The 24210-nt window shown below is 40.1% G+C and overlaps 1 protein-coding gene across 1 annotated transcript in view; it reads left to right on the top strand.

The window, feature by feature from the left end:
* RPS6KC1 (ribosomal protein S6 kinase C1) overlaps positions 1–24210 on the top strand; it is a gene marked incomplete at its 3' end in the record, with an annotated part of 87900 nt that overhangs the window by 21063 nt on the left and 42627 nt on the right. Inside the window, 3 exon segments of the mRNA XM_081997737.1 lie at positions 4322–4381; positions 5184–5546; positions 20348–20466. Coding sequence (XP_081853863.1) covers positions 4322–4381; positions 5184–5546; positions 20348–20466 — 542 coding nt within the window.

Genomic DNA, 24210 nt, shown 5'->3' on the forward strand with positions numbered 1-24210 from the left:
GAAGCAGCATGTAAATGACAAGTGCCGTATTTGTAGGAGTGTTGGCATCCAGTTTCTGTTTGCTTGGTATGACAGAAATGCTAGAGCTGGGATTAATAAAAGACAAGTTGGGCTCAGCAGAGCTCTGTCTGAACTGCTGGAATTTTGCCTCTAACAGGAAACTTTCTAGGAGTTTGTCTAGTGCATTCTAGAAGTCCTAGTGCTCTATTGCTCAAAAAGAACTGCATTTGGTGCCAACTGAACTGTTGCCTCTGGTTTAAATGTACGTAACCCTGCCTGCTTCCAAAAGGTTGGGGAAACAGTGTGGTAGTGTTCACAACTAATCATGACCCAAATTTCTAGCTGTAAAAATTTGCTGAGAACTTTAAAACCATTTTGAGATTGACTAATAAATACAGAGATGACTGCCTGAATTGGCCTAGAGCATGAAAAATATGTCTGAGATTTGAACTGCCCCATTCATTTTGGGGGGTTCTCATTCAGCTGTTCATGCTCTGGGTGTCACCATGCTTTTAGTGCTTAGCAAAATCCAGAAGAGAGTTGATACTGTATTTTAGAAGTTTAAGTATGTCTTCCGGATTGAGCATATGGGAGTGGGGAATGTTAAAGCCTACTGCAGGGCTCAGGGAGATAAGCAAGTTGTTTAAGTCTCTTAGAAAAAAGTGCCAGTATTTTTTTTTTTTTTCTTGAAAAGAACTCCCTGTTCTTGAAAGTCTGAGGTGTTGCATGTTAGAGCCAGTGCAGGCTATGCTCAGTTGAAAACTGGAAATCCCTCCCTTAGTTGATGTTTTCTGGTTGTGCTATGCCAATGGAGGGTACGTCCCTTTTCCTAAGGTTGCGTTTTCTTTGCACCCTGTAGAGATGCATGTGCTGGCTTGGATACCAGATAGAGAGTAATTTGTGGCACTTCACTTGCACTAAAGCTGTAAGGTAGGGTCAGTCAGACCAAATAAATACTGTGCTATGGCTTCTTGTCTGCTTCTGGAGGCTTAGCTAGCTTAAGCATCTCTGCTTATAATCATCTGCCAAGTACCATGCAATCTTCTAGATACTTAGGTATTTCTGAGTTGTGTTTGGGTCCTTGTGACTTCTAAGAAATTCTTTTCCGAGCCTTCAGTTTTTCCTTTGCAACTGTTTTACGCTGATACATAAATATGCAATACTATGCAAACACTTGTAAAGCTTATTTGGGAGGGCTTTTTTTTCCCCTGAACTACTTAATTTCCTCCTCTGGTCTCTCTCTGGCATAGAACTTGCTTTCCTAAAATTCTGCTCAAATAACAAGAACTGCTTGTGTTTTCTAGTAGTAGTTTGTTTGTTTATTTTTTGCTTGAGGTTGTATGACTTTCCACTGGGGTATCTTAATGTCAATAACTAAGCACTTAGGTATATAATATGTTCTACATGTGCAATGAGTTCTGCAATTTATTTTATAGTACCTGCTGTGATGTTAATGAACTAATGCAACCACAATACTTGTTCTGTGAAGGGAAGGTATAAAGCTGTTTAGTTACAAAGGGTGATTATCATAAATACAGGTAACTGGTATTAAAGGGGCACTATTTGTGTGAAATTTAACATTCCAGATTTTGACAATGCACACATTTACACTGTGCCTCATAAAAGAAAAAGTTATTCTAAAAATGCTTAATGGGAACATTTCTATTCATTATTCACAAGGGCCTCATTTTCAGAAGAAAAACACTTCCTTTCTGTGAGAAAAAATATTGAAAAGAAAAAAAAAGTAGAAACATTCTTTGATACCCTTCCTCTAAATTGGCTGGAGTACTTTTAAGGGGGTACTTTCAACAACTATGAGCATAGGATTTCCATGCCAAATGTGACTTTTGTGGAGTTACATTTTTCTAAAAAGCTATGTGTCTTCCAGCTCATATTTTCTTACGTTCAAAACCAAATTTTGGGCAGGCGGGAGAGGTCTAGGGAAAGAAACATCTGTTTTTAAGGTCTCTAGATGGCAGTGGCAATACTGGGCTCTGAGTCCTCTCCCTGCCTCTCCTCAGGCCATCCTGGCTGCACCTAATTTTTCTGCAGTCTGATGATCATAGTTAGCGGTGACTAGTTCATTGTGTGTGTTTTTGTGAGCATTCAAGGGCCTCTGCATGGGTGCTGCTCCTTCAGGCTGTTGTACTGAGAAGTATCAAGCCCATTCCTTAACAGGGTGCTGGTGTTTGCTTGTAACGGTGGGTTGTGTTTTTTTGCTTTTATCTGTTTTTTTTTTTTTCAGACAAAGTTCACTCTGCAGAAGGTGTGCAAATTAATGGTGGAAGATGCAAATTAATGGTAGTGGAAGTGTTTTTTTCACCAAAATAAGCGCTGTCTTGCTTGTAAGCGCAGTTTGGCAGTTCATGATTTCACAGGAATCTGTGTGCTCTTCAAGAGGCCAGGCTTTCCACCAGTTTTTGGAAACTGTTTTTACTCCTCATATAACTGATGAAATTGCACGAGGCAGAGACAAGTACAGGAATTTATGTTCAATTTCATGATACTCATCCTGACAAACAGTCACTCTGTTTTCTTGTCTGGATACACGGGATATCAATATTCAAATACCCAGTGTCCTCTCCAAAAGTCTTACCATACCAGTCACCATATTCTTTAGAGAAATCCCCCAAGAAGCTAATCTTTTTTTTTTTTTCTTTTCTTCCTCCTGTTTTACCATGTTCATGGTATCTCCCCAGAAATAAGCATATGCAGTTCAGACTCTGTCTACCCCTCAGGCTGATAGGAAGCCTCATGTCTGTTGTTGTGTGATGCCAGACCTGGGCTCTAAACTTGGCCTTAAGCAAAGTTTATTAGCTCAGGCTCGGTGCCATGCTAGCTGTGTTCATAGAGCTTCTGGTTAAGTGGTCTACAAGAGCAAATGTGGTTTTGTTTGGACTGTAGGGAAGGGAACTTCGGTCTGTCTGAAATCTGTTACTTGCATGTGCTTTAATTCATCTAGTGTGGGTGGCCAACGTGCTCTTCCCACAACACCCCAGCTTTTCCATTCATTATCTGCACCCTTTGTCCATCAGTGAGCTCTGCCTCCACCTACACATTCCCTAAATAGCAATTTCTCTTCATTGAACAAAATAACTTGAGTTCTCTCGATGTTGTTTCATAAATGTTCAGTCTTTTGCACCCAAATTTGACATTGCTGTCCCTAAATTGGGCAGGTAATTGTCCCGTTATTAATACATTAATTATGTCTTCCTCCAACTGTTCTGTTGTGAGGTTGCCTTCTTTCTTGCAGAACTTGGGGCTACACAGGCAGTTTTCTTCACTGCATTGACACCTTGCTTTATGTCCCTCCCCTGAAAAGGCCAAGGAGCATTGTCTTCTGTGCACCCTGTCCCCTCCTCTTGAGTAGTCTTGTGTCACTAAGTATCACTATCCCTTGCTTTTCAAAGAGAGTTACTGGTAATCCGTTCTCCTTCCTGTCTTTCTCCTCTAAATCCCATTAAAGGAACTGCTAGCTTTTAGAAAAGCAGTATCTCTACAGTGCCTTCTTACTCTTCTTCCATAAATTATGAACTCCCTCTAAGTCTAGAGTTGCAAAATTGAAAGGAAGGTTTGAGTTAGTTGCCTTTGAGTCAGCTCCTTGCTATTGCCACATACTTTTTGAAGATAAGTCAGAATGCTTTACCTGATAATGTGGATAAACTCTTGACTGTTGATAATACAAAAGAAAACAGGTTTTAGCTCAGAATTTACTTTCTCAGTGTGTACAAACAGCTAAATGTCTTGACCTTTTTGCCTGTTTTATTGCCTCAGTGGGTACATGTGCCAAGGTGATAAAACAAACTGCTACTTGATATCCAGGTGGCACTGCCAAATTTGTGGCTCACTCCATATGTCTCATGCAGGGTACTCTTCTGGAATGACATTTTTGAGACTGAAAGCTGGCTTTTTTTTTTTTTTTTCTCTTGGTTTGTAGATCCCAGCTTTGAAGGCTCTCCTGTTCTAAGTCTCCTTAACTGTAAATCATCAGAGCAGTGAGAGTTAGGGATTAAAGTGCTGTTGCTATTGAAATGAGGTGAGTTGGAGCCCTGAGGTTTGAATTAGCACCCCCCTAAGCAACCACCTGTATTCTGGTTTTTAACCTCAGAGGCAATGAGAAATGGCAAATCTAGTATCACTTTCACAATTTTAATGGTGCATTACCAAATGGGTATCTCTGATAGCCGGTCAAAGAGCAGTTTCATATTATGTACTTTTACCTGTAGTAGGGTCATGCCCTTTCATTTTTATGGCAAGTGAACATATAATCTGTTGTACCAAAGAATGTCAGAAACATTTTTGTCGTTCTTGTCCCTTTCAGTTCGAAAGGATTTAAGTGGGCTTGATGATGTGACACTTATGAGCCAATCGGAATGTGGAGGTGAGATCTAGAAGTCGTTTCCATTACATTGTGGAATTTAAATTATTATAAAGTCATAATTATGAGTGAATGCTTTTTGTGAATGATAATCCTTACAGAACGAAATGGTGTATGTGTAAAATACTTTTGTTGCCATTTATTTCCAAATAACCCTGCTAAGTTGCTGTGATTTAGTTACTGAAGGTTGGCTTGCAGTAAGTATATATGCTTTTAGATTATGGCAAATGTAAAATAAAATGTGTTAGCTCAAATTTCAGTGAAAGAGGTGTAAGGTAATTTGTTTTACCATGTGTTAGCAGTGAAAGAAGAGTATACATGGTAGATGTTAATGCTGCATGATGCATAAGCTGACAGTGTTAATTCAAACTCCTAATTTACTGTTTTGGGGATGCTTCATCTTACTGATTTAAAACATTATGTTGGGATTTCTTGCCACAGTAATCTGGCTCCTGCTGATTGACTTTTCTAGGAGCACTCACACAGAGAGGGTTAGCTTTGCAATTTCCTGGAGTCCAACAGTGTGTAGGCTTTGAAAGTTTAAGTTGGGTGTCATATGTTGGTCTCTTCATTCCCAGTATTAAAATGAAGTCCAGTTGCTCTGTGGCATTCGTAGCTAACTTTAAAAGCCCCAAAATAATTTTTAAGTCAACTTTACATGCAGGGAGTTCCTGTGCACAAAGTCTCAGGAAGCTGCATAAGTGAAAAGCAAGCTAAAATCTTTGGATGGGACAAAGAATTTTGGAGGTTCCTGAGTTATATGAGCAATCTAGAGTAATGGGTATCTTTCTGACTGTGCTTTCAGGCTTCTCCAGCGACAGCGACCTGATCTCTCTGACAGTTGATGTAGACTCTCTTGCGGAGTTAGATGATGGAATGGCATCCAACCAAAGTTCTCCCAGTAGAGCTGTTGGCCTTTGCCTTACTTCTGAACCCCTGGTACAAAGCACACTGGCACCTGAGCAGGAGTGGAACAAACCCGAAGGAGAGAGGGAAAGCCATAGTCTGTTTACTGGAAGCTTAAAACCCAAGCCTGGTAAACAAGATTACTTGGAGAAAGCAGGCGAGTTGATAAAACTGGCCTTGAAGAAGGAGGAGGAGGAAGATTATGAAACTGCCTTCAGCTTTTATAGAAAAGGAGTTGATCTGCTTCTGGAAGGTGTTCAAGGTATGGGTCTTCCCACTATGTTTGCCTTACCTTTGGTTAAGGGTAATTGTTTATGGTGTTTCCTTAGTTAACATCAGCTTACTGTGTTGCAAAGAGGCAATACAAAATGCAGAACGATGTGTGCCTGGCTTTTATGTGCCTGATAGCTGCTGTACCTATGAGAGGGAGAAATCTTTCTCTCCAAGACAGAATGGTAATTTAGGGTCTCATCTTCCAAGTGCCAAATATCTCCTCTTTTAAAATTGCGGCACAACCTCCGACTTGCAGGTAAGTAGCAAAGTGCTTCACTTTTGCCTCTTTCCTTTTTATTACCTAGGCATTAATTAATACGTGGCACTTGCAGCACTGTTGAAACATTATTTAATTTACATGGTTAAGTGAGGATTAATTATCCCCATTTTACGCATGGGGAGAGGCAGACTCAGGTTAACTTCCCAATCACAACAGGATTAGAACTATTCTTGGCTCACAGCCTCTTGCTTCTTCCACTAAACTGTTCTCCTTTTTCTAGCTAAAGTATGCATACAAATTTACATGCCTGCACTGCTATAGAGGAGAACAGGATTTTTTTTTTTTAAAAGGCTTTGGTGTGTCTGTCAGTATGTCTGCAAAAGCTGCTGTTAGCTGACCAGATGCAACTACATGCGAATTTCTATGGAGTCTCCTTGCACCTTGTCAGTCAAGGAACAATTTTTTTCCCCTTCCACCTCTAGTTCTTGAGAATCTAGAGTGATAACCTCACATATTTCCATTTTGTCCAACAATGGCTTAAAACTATAAAGCACAGGAAAAGATTTGTTCTTTCCTGGAGTGAATCCAGGGTCTGTGCATTGTGCTCCCGCTTCACACAGGTCAAATGAGCAAAATTGGAATTGTGGCTTTGCTTGACAGTATACAGCAGAGATGCATTATGCTGCTGCAGATCTGAACTTAAATGCTAATGTACCAAAGCACATATAAGCAGAAGCCTTTGCTGCATCTCAGTAGGATGCACGGCAGTGGTCCAGACCCTCTGAACAGTTTTAGAAATGGAAGCTACCAGCTGAGCTGCTTTGACAGGGCCTGGAAAAAATTAATGCATGGGTTACTGATGAAAACTAGAGGTGTGGGCCAAGATATGTGCATAGCCTTCTCTTAAAGTGTCTTAGACTTTTAGGCAAAAGTAAATCCACCTCTTTCTTTTAAAGTCCCAGTGATGTCAGTAGGGTTGCTGCTTTGCTGCTTGTTGTGGCTTTTCAATAGCATCCTATCTTTCCTTGCCCATGCTATCAAAATGCTTTTCATTCTTGACATCGAATGTGCTGGCAATCCTGCTGTTGGAAAGCCCAGCTAGACTTTCTTTACTAATACTCTTCTTCATAGACCTGTGTGCCATTCAGTTATGGTCTTCTGAAGAATATCCTGTTTTGTCATAACCACTTCTCTCTTCTCACTGTGATGTAAGGCTGCCATGATGCAGTTTTAAACTGACAGTTAAAGTTTCAGCTTCAAAAAAGTTTCTTTATTAAACAGTTTCAAGCTGTTAGGGCATGAACAGGAGTCAGGCTGTTCATCGCACATCGTATCGCACATCAGTTGAGCTGTGGTAACTATGCATGTGTACTTGAGTTGTGGCAGTGGTTAAACATGTTGGCTTTGAATCTGTGGTAATCCTTATGGTAATATGTTTACCTTGAAGTTGTGAAAGGCTGTTCTTGCATGTGTTGTAGATGACTTGCTCAACTGATGCGTAATAACTTGTTAAACCAGAGTGCGTTGAGCTTTTTACTTATGTTTGCTAGCATTTCCTCTAAGGATGTTTGCTGTTGACCAACTACTCATCCAGCTACCTCAGACAACTGCTAATCCTTTTCTCTCGCCCACTGGTATCTGTGCTTTTCAGGCTGGGAAAAAAATCAAGGAGTCTTATAAAAGTGTGATATTCTGCTCTTTCCCTGATGACACTCAGATAATACAGTAGGGGCTATTAATACATTTATAGTGGTGGTACCTCTTTGAGTGGGTAGGGGTGTTCCTGATGGGTGAAGAGATGTGTAGCCAGCACCTGCAACAACTTCTGTTCAGTCCCTGACATTGCATTGATACAGCACAGGGGAGGGAATAACAGCAGTGAGTTGCTTTTTAACTGCTATCTTATACCTTGGGAACATAAATGTACACAGGCTTGTTCTTCGCAATCAGCTCTTCTTTCTCCTTTCTCTGTGTTACCCTGCATGGCTGTGGAGGTGGAGAGGAAATAAGTGATCATCCTCTGCTGGGCACTTACAGTAGATTTGGCTAGATCCAGCTCATTTTGTATCCTTTTTCTCTGGAGCTTCTGCAAGCTGGCAAGGAGACGCTGATGTCCTTCTCTGTAATGATAGGCCTGATTCAAACGCCTTCTTAAAAGTACCTGCCTTCTCAGGATCCACGAGGACAGGAAAAAAAGAAAACAAAAAACCCCCAACAAAAAACCATGAATAACTATCTGTATCATGCTTTTTGATCTAGCTACTTTATGAGGGTGATAAATGTAGTGTTGATATGTGAATGCTCGCTGTATGTTGCAATGAAAAACCCCCCAACCTTACCTAATCAATTCAGCTATTTAAACACCCCTGGTTATGTATTTCACATGGATAATAACACGCTCCTTTCAAAGATAAGGATGGTTCAACTGTTATGAAATGCCTCTGGTCTTCTGCCATTCATTATTTTTAGCCTATTTTATGTAAATTAGCTTTTGTAATATCTGACATTGCCTTTCTGTGTACAGCCATTGCAGAATGTGTGGCCTCTCTTTAGAAGGGGCTGAAGTGGCTTTTGCATGTTAAATGGTAATACATATTTTTGCCACGTGGTGGCACCAAGAAAATAGAAATTGATACTGAAGGCTTTCAACCAGGAAATGTAAGCGATGTACTGGGGAAAAAAGAAACATCATCCATCCTCCCTGTTTGAAACTTCTGTCAGAATTACCTCGGAAATGTAGTGCCTGTGTAATTTGATTAGATGTATCTGAAAGATAAGGGTCTCCCTGTTGCCAGCTGCTCTTTCAGGCTTGGTGCAAGAACTACTTACTACTTAAGGCTGCCTCATCAAAGTTGTGTACGAGTAAGTTTATTACTGTGAGTTTATAGGCTTGTGGTTTTTAGTTTGAAGTGGCTGGCTTCCATAAAGGTAGTTAGAGCACCCTTGAGTTTGTTACTTTCCTGACAATTTTCCAGTGCTCTGACCTCACGGCACTAATGCTAGGTGAGGCAGGTGTTGCATATGCTTACACCAAAGAGATGTCCGTCTTGACTTTGTTTTCAGCTGCGTGTGCATGCTTGCAGAAGTATAGTGTTGTTATTTATACCATGCACAATGCGTATGTATTTTCCTCTGCTAGTCTCTTGCAGAGTTTTAGGCCATTAAAAGATTTAGTACTATTCATAGTCCTGCCAAAAGACCTGATCTGCATGTCACTTGGGGAATGAAGGCAGTCTGCGCTCTGAGAGGCTGGTGTATACCTTGAACTCTGAGCATCTGCTCTTTATACATCTTGGGCCTAGTTCTGCTCCCTACATGCATTAATATTAAACATCTTTGTCAGTGGGAAGGAGAACGAATTCTTGGACTGGCAGTAGAGCCCTTGGACTGCCACTGAATTACCTGTACCTCTTGCACCTCCTTGTTTCATTTATACCAGAGCTCCCTCGCATGTGGTGAGAGGGAATAGCTGCCATAATTTCCTTTTTCCTCCGAGTATGTACTGATTCTACTGCCCCTCTTGTGTTTTCTGGGCATTGCTGTGTGCAGGATTTTGGAGCTTTTGGAAGGCAGGTCTGCAAGGGTTGTGTAGGATGGTTAAACAATTCTCCAGGAACTGAAACCTTCTGGAATTCAAATTTTCTGCCTTTTTTAACAAAATAAGTGTACTAACTGATAGAAACTTTGGCTCACAATTACAGCTGTTCCTTTGTTTTATTAGCATGTCAGAGTACTTTGAGGTCAACGCGTTGCTTCAGGCCTCATGATGGAAAAAATGCACTAATCGATAGCAAGCCACCGACTTCTAGGCTGGAAGTTAACTGTGTTTTGTGTGAAGTAGTGCTTTCCCTGACTTTGATGTAGGGCATAGCTTATCTCAGGAAAAAATAGATCAGGAGACTGAAATTGTGGAAGGAGTTTTTTGTAATAAAGGAGGGAGTCCTGTTTGTTTAAACTGCTCCTGTTTTTCCAACTCCAGCCATTCTGAAGTTGTATTCATTATGGATCTGAGTAGTCTGAGCTATGTGATAAACACAGAGTTAACACTATTGCTAATTGCTGGGTTTCAGTAATTTCAAGGCACATGATGAAGCAAGAATGCTTCACAATATGGTCAGTCTGATTTATGTAGAAAAGTACAGGCTCTGTTGCATGTGATTTAGAAGGCAAATGTGTTCGTTGCTGGTCTGTTACATACAAGGCTCCATGTTACACATTAACATCTGAAGGGAGATGATCCATTTACTCTGTCAGAGATTTGGGATGTTTGTTTTCACATGTGTAGCAGCTGTGGCTGGGCACAATGAATAATTTGTTTTAGGAGTCTGGTTCAGCTAGGCAACATGGACCTTGTTGCGTGAAGTATGTGATGCCTCTTAAATCACAGCAGCCACAAGCTGTTTTCCAGGTATCTGTGTTTTGTGTTAAGTATCTACAACTTCTAGATAAGCTGCTGGTGTCTTTGAAAGCGGGCTGCGAATGTCAGTTTTGCACTGCTTCATGCTATTTTAATGTTTATCCAGTAAAGAGAGCTGGAACAAAAATTACACGAATTACTGGAACCTTGCTAAAATGACTTTGACTTTTAACCCAGAAATGCATATACAATGAAATGCTGGGAATACTTTGGACAACTAGATGATATTTTTGGATATACTGAAAACAAACCAACTTGTGTCTAATTACTGGGATTACGATGGGCTATGATTTGAACTTGTGATGGAGCCAGGGATGCAAACAGGAGCGTGCTTGACAGAATGCCAAGAAGACAGTGTTTTATGAAAAGGGGAACAGCCATGGCTGTTCCACGAGTGCGTTTCTGGCTTCCAGAGTGAAGCCATTGTTGAATGGCACTTATGAAGACAACTTCTGTTACAACACAGTAGCTATTTTAAGTTCCTTTCACTTGTTAAGTCCTCCAAGTAGTGTTTCTCATTGAGAGTAACAGTCTCTTAGGCAGTTTCTGAGCTACCCAGCAGCTGTGCCTGATTGGAGCAACATCTTTGAGGAAACAACAGACCTGTTTTCTGAGAAGAGTCATTGGGGCGTGAGCTGATGTCTGCAGAAAAACCCTTGGAATTGTGCTGGGCCCCACAGGGAAAGGTTAATGACAGGGTGACTGACAGAACTGTAATTCTCCCCCATCTGATCTCAGACCTCTGTGTCCCTATGGTGTATCATCACTCACCTTATTTGCTGTTGTAGTTTACGCTTCCACTGAGGCTGGAACCAGTCAAGACAGAAACCTCCTGCCCCGGTTCCTTCCAAAGGAGCTGAAAACAGTCTCTTTTTCCTGCTGTTGGACTGTGAAGATGCTGTAGGACTGTTTGGGTTGGGCTTTCTAAGCAACCATATGAAGTGCTCCTTCTCTCCTAGTGCTGCATGCATCCTGGACATCACAACTGCTGTTTCAAAAGGTTGAGTGTGTGTAGAAGGACTTATTTATTGACAAGCAGCTAGATTAAGAAGGGCTTTAGATACCTCATCGTGGCAAAGCAGTAAAATACTGCATCTGCCAGTAAAGTGTGGTGAAGTTGGTTAATGTACAACTATGGCCAGATTCAGCTATGTAAAGGAATACTCAAGGCAAAGTTCCACTTAAACTGCAAGACTTCTCTGCACCAAGAGGCTAATAAAGGTCTGCTGCGCAGCTTAGAGCCTTACAATACATGTAGAGGTGAATTGTAGCAATACCTGTAAGCCAACATGTAGGACATGATGCAGAGATGACAGAATGTGGTTGCTTAGCATGTGGCTGTTAAAGAATGAATAAATATGTGATGAGGGGAGCCTTAAAAATCTATTCTTTCTCCCTTCTTCTGGGGAACACAGCTAGCTGCATGGGCTTGGTGTTGATCTGACCTTTCCAAGATTCCGGAGTCTGTCCTCATAGCAGCTCCTTGCCAGGTTGCTGCTTGTGTGGAGCCTCTTTGACAGACATCCCTGCCTGCCTGCACAGCCTTTTATCTCAGCTCTTGTTAGCCAGCACTTAGCTGCAGCTAAGTGCATTAATCTTTTTTTGACTGTTGCTATGTGGGGTTTCTACCTCCCATCAGAAGACCTAGTAGGGTTGCCACACCTCTTCCAGCATACAGTGTGGACAGGACAGGCTGATCTAGGTTACAGTGCCGCTTCTATCCATAGGTGAGAAAACTGAAGTGTCTGGCTGCAGAATTAAATGCCTGGGGCAGTGTAGGTGAATTGAGGCAAATTACTAGCTGGAATAGAGAAATTGCATAGATATGTTTAAGGGCATGAAGCTGCATGATAATCAGTGCTCTGATTTCCACCCCATCTCTCCTAAACAGTTCTTGCATATACAGCTTCTCCCTTTTCACATCCTCTTTTTCTCGTCCTCTTTCCCTCTTTTCACTTCCAGTATCTTAAAATAGCCCCTCCAGCTTCAGAGCTGCATAGGAGGGGTAGTATAGATTTGATCTCTGTGGGGCCTGCTGCTGGCTCTTCTGGTTTAGAGATTTTAGTGATTGCTTATTGAAAGAGACCATTTCCCATAATACTATATAAAAGTACATAGGTATGAATACTATTAGACCGTCAGGATTGATGAATCTCATAATTGCAATAATAATCTCATAATAACTGTATTTGTAATTAATTGTAATTGTAATAATAATCTCAGTCTCTTTTTCTTATTTCTGCAATACTTCGTGCTTCAAACTGCAGTAACTTGTTCTTACTTGAAGGAGTAGGCATCTGTGTGTCTGGGTTCCCTCTGCTCTGAAACAAGGAATGTTTGTGGTTGCTAATTCTAATTTGAACTTGGCCTTTTAATTAAGAAGGAAGAATGCATAGAACTTGGAAAATCTTTTCCTCTCTTCTGTGGTGGTGGCCTGTGTAACTTCTTTCCTTGCACAGACTGTCAGTGCTCTTCTGTTCCTGTGGTGCTTGTTTTGGAGGACCTGCTGCTGCTGTCACCATTTTGTTTCCTCATCAGTGCTAGGATGCCACTGCTTGTCCTTCTGTCTTGCAGTGCTCACAGGGCTTTTTTTTTCCCTTATTCTTAGGAAAATGTTTTACAGGAAAATGTTCAAGACTGTTTCTCATGTTGGAAAGTCTGTCTTTGGTGAAATACCTTGCAGTTGAAGACTACAAGTTGTACCAGATGGATGGAAAGTTAAGATTTTCCTCCCTGAAATGGTTTGTGCTGTGTGACCATTCGTTTTAGTTTTTTCCAGATAGTCATACATGCACATGAAAAGCTACCACCACCTTGTGGATTTAAGAGGAGAGTTTCTGTATAAACAGATGTTTGTTGATTAGTGTTTCTGGAAAGTTATGTTGCTTATTATCTTGAGTGTTACTGACTCCTGTTTTACTGGTCACACAAACATATTTCACTCACACCATTCTTCTATGTAATCTTAGCTTTGGCAGATATGCCAACACTTTTTTTCCAGAGAGGTGTTTACCTAGACATTTACACCACTGGTGTGTAACCTTAGGTTTTCTACAGGATGCAGAATTGGTAACTTCACAGGAAATGTAGATCTGTAAGTGTCTCAAGCAACCTGCAGTGAAGATGATGTATAAAATACAGACGTAATAGTCACGAGCACACTGGAAAGTTTGAAGAAGAATTCTTAGGTGTTCGCTCACTGTCATGCTTTTGTGCTCCAGCATGAGACGTTTAACTTTCAAGTGGCTTTTCTTCTTGGTTGCTCAAATACAGTACTGTCCTGAATCTTCAAAAAGCAAGAAAGAATGTTTCTGATAAATGTGGTGCATCTTAATAAATTTTGAGTCTCTCAAAATGTTAAAAAAAAAAAGGGGGAGGGGGGACTGTCACTTCAAACTGTTTTACCATAATGGACTTAACCTTGGTCTTATTTTTTAATATTTACACTTTTTTTTCAGCTGCAGAATTTGGTTACCACCTCAAAGGAACTCATCATTAATATAATATATAGCATAATAGAGATGGTAAGCTAGTGGGCTTATTTCACAATTCCAAAGTGCCACCTGCTGCTGAAATCTATAGCACCTTTCCTTGATGCTGAAGTGTCCATCTACCCCAGCACCTGCCACATTTCACTTAAGTAATTGTTTGAAAATTAAAGGTTACCCACTCTCCTATGAAAGTTGGTAGAGACTAGTTCCAAAATCAGCAGCTCTTCCCCTTCTTGAAATAAATTTTGGGGTTATAAAACTGTGTCCAAAGTGGTCACAAACCTGTGCTGGATTATGAGTGGCATTGTCACTTATGCTGTGCCTGAGCTTTTGTTTGGCTAATATGGACAAAGGAGTCTGCTTCACATGATGTAAGAAGTGTTTGCCCTAAGAAGAACAGAGGTCCTCTTGAACCAATTAGGCAAAAATAACAGCTGGGCTACCCACTAATAAGGAAGGTGCTGCTAAACCTCTTTTCATTGTGAGAAGAAATAAATCTTTTAAGGCTTACTCCCTTGCATTTTTATAGAGAGCAATTCTTTGAAAAATTCAGCAATCCAGCTGGGTGATACGTGCAGGAAGACTGTGAAGAAGATAAAGAAACTTTTAAAAATAAAAAATGGTATTATAGCTGTTAGATTTGGCAATTATAAATGTTTCATTGAAGATTTCAGTATTTAGAGAAAGTTTTACTGTTTAAATTGTTAAGAACATGGAGTTTGGGGTTAGCACAACAGGCAGTCTCCCACAAGTTCCTTGTAGCCTGTTCTGCAAGAGGACATTCCTTCCTGGAGCAAATCTCTTCTGATATCTTCTTTAAATAAAGGCAGCCCACATATATTTTTAGTAAGTCTGAGAGAAAAGCAGGAAGACATGGAATGTGGAGGTTGCAGAGGATTGGGACAGGTAATGCTAACTTTTTAGCCTTACCTTTTCTGTGGAAATAACCACATCCTGGTCAAGCAGCTAGTTAGGTAGCGAATGCATTAATGCTGTCCTGACAGTTTGCCCTTCCTGAGGAAGGCCTCTAATGCCCAATAGGGGATGATTTGGAGGTGGTCAGGCACAAAGGAAGGTATCTAGAATTCCTGGGTGGGTGCTACCTACTGTGATTTACTGAATATGGTATATTGTATATGTTAGTGGCAAATGACAACTAGAGCTGTCTTTGTTACCATCCGGTAAGATACGCATCTTCCACATGACTTCATCCTGGATCTGTGGAGGAGAATAGTCAAGGACCAGAGCAAGTTTGACAGGACTTCTGTGCATCTGAGATGTGTTCTGTTGGTAGTACCTCAGATTATTTTGGGGAAAAAGACAGATTCTTTTTTTTCCAGGATCCTTACTGCCCAGATTTTTTTTGTTTGTTTGAGTTTATTGGATATGGGCCCCTTTCAATAGCTTTTTGCTATTACTATTTGAATATAAGTCATTTTCCTATATGATAGAATTACAGAAGATTTGATGCCTGAATAAACAGTTAACTGAGATGAACATTTAACACTTCAACATTGAGTTAGCTAATCTCTCAAAGGTACGTACTCTTCTGAGGTGCTATGAGGTGTGAGTAGAAGACAAACAAAAATACTGCTAGATTCCCAGATGCTACCGCTATGTACCTACTCTGGAAATCCTGCTTCTCTGTGTTTTTCATTCAAATCAGTGGACTATGAGAAAACAAGCAGGCAAGTCATAGATTAACTCAATGGCGCAATTATTCTGATATTTGTGGTTTTCCTTTATCAAACCCTCAAGATCATTTGAATGTTGTTAGGACCGTCTGTTTTTGTAAATATATTGTAGCGGAGCTGTCCTTAGAAATAAAAATTAAAGAACAAATTTTAAATCATTGGCTGCTGTCCTAATGTTCTGGCTACTGTTACTTTGGTCAGCGGGTGGCCTGGTCAGCCTTTCCAAAGCCAATTTTCGTTTTAAGATATTTTTATTTCTTTGAAATAGGCAAAGCCTTTGGAAAATGAGGGAGCAGCCTGCTTGTGTTTGTATAGATGAAGGCTTATATGTGCAACAAAGTAGCTGTAGAGTTTTTATATTCTGTTTGCAGTAATAGTAAACAGAGCATCTAAAATAACCACTTGCACATTGCAACAAACACATCATCATTTGCTTAAAAAGAGTTATAATTACAGTTGACGAAGCATGGATACCATAAAAAATGCATTAGTTTGGCTTGACACATTAATTACCTGTTTTTGCAGATGTTTTTATATATTGTTGTGTGAACAGTTTACAAAATAATTACAGGAAAGTCATATGGAAAATAAACTAAGTGGGTGGTTTCTCGCCTTAATATTTTCATTCATGTGAATCTGTGTGAGGCACAGCTGCTCCATAGCAAATGCAGAGGGAGAGAGACGGGGAATCTTGAGGGGTTTTTATTCTAAGGTCTCTGTGATCAGCCTTGCTACACTTTTATATTTTGCTTTACCAGTGTAGTTTTTAAACATGGAAAATGACATTGCTGATTTAATCCCAGTGATCAGGAGGGGGGAGAAGCTTTGATCCTGATCAGATGAAATGTAAATCTTCTAGTATCTAGGAAAATAAATGAAAAATCAATATTATTTTAAGCAGGATGATCTTTTATGAGCAGTTGTAAAGATTCATCAAAGGCTTTGACACAGTTTAAACATTTCCTGTTTGCTGTCATTTAAAGAAAAATGCCTTTCAAGTTTAAATTGTAATTAGAGATACCTTTTAGATTATTGTGGGGTGACCACAGAATGGAAATAGGACCTCAGTATGCTCACACAATGTTTAACTCAAAAGTTCTTAACTAGGAATAAATTACTTGATTCTTTTGAGAGTACACATTTTGCATAACTAAAAATGCTATCCCATAACAAAATGTAATATTGCATTAAAAAAATATACATAAAGTCTGCATCAGAGCTTTAACATCTGTCAAATAGAAGGATTTGTTCTAGTACTGTGTTTTAGTGATTTATTTGAAGTGAAGAGTTCTATGACCTGAAATTTGGCATAAATGTTAAAGATTATTTTTAGTTTCTTGGGGTCTATGTTATTACTCATCACCCTGTGTTTAAGGCTTTTTAAGTAACGTTTTTAAAATTTATTTTTTAAATTCATATCCTGTATTTCTTTACAGATTTTTGTGAGATATTGGCTGTTTAAATGGTATTGTTTTGGAATGTAGCTTTTTACGTTTTCTTGGTTAAACTAATATAAAGAATGAAGAGCAAAAATCCTACTTCCATAAATCCAATTCTCAAACATCCACCTGTTAAAGTATTTAGAGACTGAACTGTTAATGATCTTATTCACAAATAAGATGCAGGAACTTGTTGCATAAATATTGTTTTGTGAATCCACACCCTCTTTTATGGCTGAAGATTTTAATGAGTGAACAGTTTGCAAATGTTACTTAACAAATTACTCAGGAAGGAAAAGTAGAAGGAAAACTGAAATTAATGTCTTGTGAAAGTAGGGAGAACAAAGACAGCTCTAAGGGGACATCGTAGCTTGTTCGCATTAATTACTGTAAAATTACTGAAGCATTGAAAAAAGGCAATAAACATCCAAACTAAATACACGTAACTAACAATTAAGCAGTAAGCTTGACTTTTATGATAGCCTTAGACACTAACCTAGCAGTTTTCTACCAGTCAGCTTGAAAAAAATGCTGGCTGAAGAGTTTGTTGTTGCTGCGCAGTTGACTTGTTTTCCCTGAGCGACTGCCACTTCATGTGTTTAAGAGAATGTGGGTGATCACCAGTGGATCTGCACAAGAAAGTTTTATGGTGCCGTAAGATTTAAGTGTAGAGATGAAAGCAAGAGTGTTAATCATGTTTTAAGAAATTGCAACACACACTTATAAAATACTGTGTATCTATTCTCTTCTGATAAAGCCAAATCCAAGTTCAAACAATTGAGTGTTATTTTTTTATCTTAGATGGGAGTAAGACTGGCAATCTGATCTAGGGGAATTTCACCAGGAGTTTCCTACCAAGTGGAGGCTGATATTAGAACAAAATCCCCTGTGTCTTTAGAATAAGTGAAATTACTGAGAAATTGGTACATATCCGTAATATTGTATGCTGAAAGTGCACTGAATTTCTGACTGTCCAGATTCTACCCGAACCAGGTATAGTCAAAGGTTTTTGCAGAGCAAGGCTCTGTGTCTCTGTCCAGGGAGGAGACCATCATTTTTCCCTCCTGCTGTGAGGTGGATAGCAAGTTACAACAGCTCACTAGCAGCAGAGCGTGAAGTAGGTTGTAAGTCTCTTCTACGTATTCTTGATGGAGTCTGTGTGACGATTCTGTGTGTTTAGGTAGTTTGTAGTCATGATATGAAAGGGAGGGGGAGTTTTTATTTTATAACAGGGTTAAAATGACTGGTAGTAGACCATGGCAACAAAGTGGAAAAGAGCCTCTGCCTTCTTCACACTCTTGAGTCTAAGGATTGTTTAAAGCAAGAGCAATGATTAATTTTCTCTTGTATGGGGCAGGGAGAAAACAGCAGCTCTGAGAGCCTACAGCAGAGGAACTCTCTATGACCTTTCTGAAGAGACCTTGTATTTAGTTTTTCATTATTCTTGGCCATCTAGAAAGTGTTTTGGGAAAATTGAACCATCAGACAACCTGCTCCTTCTCCTTTATTAAGGAGTTGGTGTTAAAGCTAGCCAGATCTGGCTGACTGAAGGATCAGACAGATTCCTCCTGCCCAGAACTGCTGGCGAGATGTGGCTACAGCTTGCCCCTTCTTTGGGTCCTATCAGTAGTGAAGCTGAGCGCAAATTTCTGAGGAGCTTGCATGTGTGCACACATGCTCTGTATGGACATGGTTGACCACAAACAGATTGACACAGGCAGAAGGATATCAACTTTACAGACACCTACATAACTACAGGTGGTGTGAATAGCCCAACCTCTTTTGAACTATTACTGGTCAGGGAAAGACCTGCTGTCAGGTCTCTCTGGTAGCTGGCCTCAAGGTCCATGGTCCAGCTCTCAGATATTTTGTCTGACTTGCCTGCTTATCTGGCTTGAGGTTTGTTGGCATATTTTATGCACAGAGAATAATGAGCACACTAATGCAGAAAATAGTGAGGAATAGAGTTTCGTAAGAAGGTAAAGCAGACGGTGGTCAGGTACAGGGCTCACTCAGACAAGCATATTGACCAGCAGCCTGCTTATACACAGTCAACCCATGAAATTCCCACCTCTGTTTTCTCATGCTTATGCCCCACCCCGACCCCGACACATCCCTTTCTTCACCTTTAATCCTTCTCTTAAACATCTCTGTCTTACACATTGCCACCCCGCCCAACCTCACACAGTAAGTTTTGCATTACACAGTAAGTTCTCCCTCAGACAACCCTTAATAAGTTTGCTCTCTTTTATGAGATTTATTCTTGATAACCCACAATAATCCTGGTTTTTCTTATCAGTTACCAAGTTTCTGGTTGAACTTCTTCAGGGTTACACTCAGACGTTCCTTTCATGGCCCATTGATCAGCGTCTTATGAGTTCTAGTCTTTGTTATTGTCTCTGTTATCTGTTGTTGGTTAGGACTTGTGTATTTGCACATTTAATTTATTACCTCTCCTGTTCCTTGCCTTGTCTTTCATGTCAAGTAGTGGTTAGGCAGATATCCGTGCAGTTCCTTGCCCTGTTTTGAGCATCGGTTTGTGAGAGGTGCTGGCTTGCACCTGTTGGTGCAGAAGCCCATCACAGCCAAGGCGGTGTTTCTGCAAGTCTTGGATGGCTTCTGTTTTGGGTGGGAGAGACTGTCAGGACCATATGAAGTCTCTGCTATTGTTCAGACTTCTTATGGGACAGTTGTCTCTTAACTATTTTTCAGCATAGTAATCTCAATTCTCTGTTATAACAATTGTGGCTCTCAGTCTTTTTATCTCTCCTTGGCGGTTGACTGATTGGGTGTTGCCATTACAAATTGAATCTGTTATAACAATATACTGCTCATGATGTGAACGCCAAAGCGTAAACTGTTAAGTTTTAGAATGAGTACAGAATTTGCACAGTATCATGAGGTTGTTGCCTCTTGCAAGAGTTTGTGTAGATTAGACATAACACAGTGGTGGTTCAGCCACCTAAGAAGTGAAGTAGTTGGTGCAAGAGCTTCTTCCTTTCTTCCTGTCTCACCCCCAGCCAACAGGCAAGGAGCAGCTAGCATCAGAAAGCTGTAAGCAAGAGTTGTTGGTGTCTCTTGTGTTGCCTTCTAGCTATTAATAGCATTTCTGGTGTTCCCTTATACTTAGGAAAGCCTGTATTAGAAATGTGAGGAAAAAAACCATTTTTTTTTACTGTTTTATTGTAAACATCATATCTTGTCTTCCCTAATTGAGGTTTTTTTTGGAGTACAATGTTCGGATCAGTGGTTTGTTTCAGTTCTTTCTTATGTTACCATAGGAACATATACAAGATCACAGAAAAATGAGATAAGATTTTTTTATTTACCTTAGTCTATAGCAAGGCTTAAATTGTTATTTTTGTTGAACTCTGAGATCATAGTACTTGCTTTTTATAAGTTGCATATCTACAGGTTTGATTATGAGTAACCCAAAGGAAATAAAAAAAGTAGAATCAAAATAGTCATGTGCTTTGATTACTTAGTACCTCTCTCTCTAGAAAAAATAACTTTCTTTTTCTCCATTGAGGTGAATCAAGTCCAACTCGTCGAGAAGCAGTGAAAAGGAAGACTGCAGAATACCTTATGCGTGCTGAAAAAATTTCCAGTCTCTACCATAAGTCCTCTGAAGATGCACCTGTTTCTATGGTAGGCTTTAATTTCTTTTTTTCTGAACGAGAATTTGGTATAATTAAATCGTCCTGTCTTTTAGCAAAGCATATTCAAGCTTGAGGTTCAAAAAGTGTCTAGAATTTCTCTTTCAGGAGGCCTGAGGAGTATTTTGACATTATGTTTCTGTTAAGTTGCATTTCATAGCATTATGAAGAGTGCTTGATGTAATACAGGCCTGTTTTTCTGTATGCTTTCCTTCTGCTCACAGTTGATGATGTAAATGTTTTTAATCATGCTAAAGAACTTAAAGGTAATGCAAAAAACCACACTAGAATGTAACATTTCTTTTGATTTTCCCATGAGAATATTGCTCAGTCATGTAGGGAGCAAGAAGGCTGTTGGTTTCTTTAGCCTAACGCATAATGGTGTATCAGAAGAGAATCAAGCACGTGAAGGGGGTGAGATGAATTTCCCACAAAATAAGTGCTTAATTGAGCAAAGTTTCTTCCTGATCCCTTCAAATGTCTCTCTTGGATATGCTTGAGTGATCAGCTGCTTCTTGATTTTTTTGAGGAGTTTCTGTAGTGATTCCCACCTTCTTAAGCAGAAACACCCGTATCTGTACTTGTATAAAAGACAAACAAAGCTTGTTCCAAGATACCCTCAATAAATTTCTACTTTGTCCTTCCCCAAACAGTTCCTTTGGGACTTACCGGTTCTTACTTTAGACTTTTACTGCAGTCATGCTAAACTGTGTGTGATTGTTGATGACAGCACTATTGCAGTAAATATAAAAGTTACCAATTTACCGTCTCTCTACATCTATATCAAGTTAGGACAAAAGGGGCAGAAGATTATTGCTTATTTTGCACAGATCTAAAAATGCTTTAAGGAGACCACTGCTGCAAAAATGGGAAGACTTATAAAATCCAAATGGCTAATAAATAATTAAAAAAGCAAAATCACTGGTTTTGAAGGGTAGCTTTTCACAAATATGATTTTGAGGATGTTCCAAATGGGATATATTTTGTGACATTTGGAGTCTTGCTGCTGCTATGAATTGTACTTTGAACAATTTAGTATTTTTGGACTGATATGAACTCCTACTAGGTAGTCTTTCTTTGGGTCAAACACCCCTGAAAATGAGGAAGAATCTGTATTGAATGAAAACCTCAGTATGTTTGGAATCTACAGAACAAGAAAAAAAACCCATGAACCTATTTTTGCCTTTTTCTAAGTTTAAAAACTAATTGTCATTGGGAAGGAGGAAGAAATAGGTTGCATTTTTGTATGTGAACTTGAGAGGTAAGGTATTTTGTCTTTTATGCTGTACTGAATAAGGCACATGCCTTCTTTGCAGATCCAAAGGAGAGCAGGATTAATTGGGATAAGACAAGAAAAAAATGGTGAGAATAGAAAACCATTTCCCTTCTGTGTTGAAACTCAAAATTGACAAGTTAGGGCAAATCTGACTTTGCACAAGCAAAATTTTGCACCTGGCTTATTCTCCTTTTTACAGAAAAAGTGATGTTTACACAATTTTGCATTGTTTTACCTAAGTCTGTATGTGTATTCTAATATCCTTTATTTGCTGCATTTCATAATACATAAATTTGACTTTTATCTTAGAGCTTTGGAATTTGCTGGCATCAAGGGCAGATAGTGCTGGTGGGTTATGATGGTTGTGGTAAGGAACAGCTTGTCTCCGTGTTGATAGCTGAAAGTTAATTGGGAGGAGGACTTACCTCCCAAAGTTATTGTAAGGGTAGTGGTAGGAACCACTAAGAATGGGCATGCTTTGTGCTTTGGCTTAGTGTCTTAAGGAGAGTGAGAAATGTGACTCTTCCTGCACGCTGGCTGCTGAGCAGACCTGAGTTCTTGCACCTAGAGGCAAAAGCCTGGCATTTCAGAGCTGAAAAGCAAAAATTCTTTGATGCCATGGAAACCAAACAAAGAACAGCAGTAGTTTGCTACTTTTTGTGCCTCAACAAAAAGCCAACAGTGTAGCCCTCAAGGATAGCATCCTTAGCAACTTACCTGGCAGGTCTGAGTGGTGAAGAGAGGAGCACAAGAGGAGGTGTTTGGAGAACCCTTCACACTGTTAAAACAAGGTTATGGATAAAGGGCTTAAGGATGGATAGAAGGTTTCTTAAGGCTGAAAAGAACCACGGGGAACTGACGCAACTGTGACTGACCATGAACTGGGAACTCACTTGACAGGGTCTTGTAAACATTGAGAAAAGCCTTGCTGTGACGTGTAGGAGTAGGAGATGTGGAGACAGCTTTGGAAGGTTATTAACAGGCATGTAGACCTTCTGGGAAAAGTAGATGCAGCAAATGCTGCCCTTCTCTTTCTCCTCTGGCACAGCACGGCAGCCTCAAGGGCCTTCTTGATGATAGACCCTCAAGAATGCTGTGTAATGGCAGCAGTAGGCCATTTTACAGATTCTCAAGCTGTATTTGCTCCTCTGCCCATTTCTAAGAAGCAGCTCTGGGGAGCCACCTCCCAGCCTGAGTGGGAGCTGCGGCAACAGCCTTCGAATCGCACTGGACTGACCATCAGAAAGCTGCAGTCTTACATAGCTGTCAGCTGCAAGGCCCAACACAGCTACACGTACAGGCTGTGGGTCCGTTTTAACTTTGTTGGTATTTTTATAATGCATATTTTTTTCACTCTCTGAAATTCTTTCTGATTCTACTTATGCCCAATTTTTCATATTCAGAATTGTTTCTTTTTGCACTATTATAAAAGCTGTTGTTTTTTAAAATGTCAATTATTTTTGATTTTCAAAGCAATTTAGTAATGAGATACATGCAAGCCTAATGCCCAAACAGGAGAAGCAGTCTTCATTCTTTGTGTTTTTCATAAGGTATCTTATTTCCTAAAATTCTCATTAAATGTGCATGAAAATTACATGATGTATAAAGAAAGTACATTGCTGTTGTTCTGAGAGATGCAAATTTAACATAAAATAAGAAATTCAGTTTCAAGGCTTCCAAGATCACAACCAAGGTGTGTCCCAGCTTCAGGGAAGATACAGTCCCCAACTGGTCATCACTGGGGGCTTTCTGAAGCACACCATAGCCCTGTCTGGTTCAGATGCATGCAGAGATGCAACCTGTTTTTCTTCTGGTGCAGTGTGAGGAAGAGGCCAGGATGTTCTGTGAGACCAGAAGAGCTGGAAGCTCTTTCACACCCATGGCACGGAGCCTTGCACCTCAGGCCAGCCATATCTGCTTCAAAACAAGGCATCGCCTTGCTGCACTTGAGCGTCTGGCCATGCTACAGGTGGATAGTTGCTGAAGACATCAGACACAGACCATTCAGTGAGGGGAAGTTGCGTTTTCATGTGCAGCTCTGCACTGGTGTTTGTGAAAGTGCTCTTTTATCCTGAGGTTCTGTAGTTACTGCTGTCAAAGGTGTCAGCATCAGCAGTAAAATAGTTTCCCATCAAATGGTGGTTGTGTCACTGGGCTAGGGATTAATACTCTTGTCTTAAATGAGGTTTACATGAGAGGCTATTCCACTTGCTGATGGTGTACTTCTCTTTCTCCCCCTGCTCTTATAACTGCTGGCAGTGATGCCAAAGCTGGGGCAAGAGCTATTGCCGTATTTCATTGTGTAGCTTGCAAAACTAGAGCCTTCTGAAGGCAAGTGGTAGCCACAAGCTGCTGAGTCTTTGCAGAGGCCAGCATCACAATTAGCATCATCCTTTTCTACTTGAAATTAGTACACACTAGCCAAAAGGTGACAGTGGGAAAGGAACTGGTGATGCCAGT

This window comes from Phaethon aethereus (genome assembly GCF_964289735.1).
Source record: "Phaethon aethereus genome assembly, chromosome: 3".
Lineage (NCBI taxonomy): Eukaryota > Metazoa > Chordata > Aves > Phaethontiformes > Phaethontidae > Phaethon > Phaethon aethereus.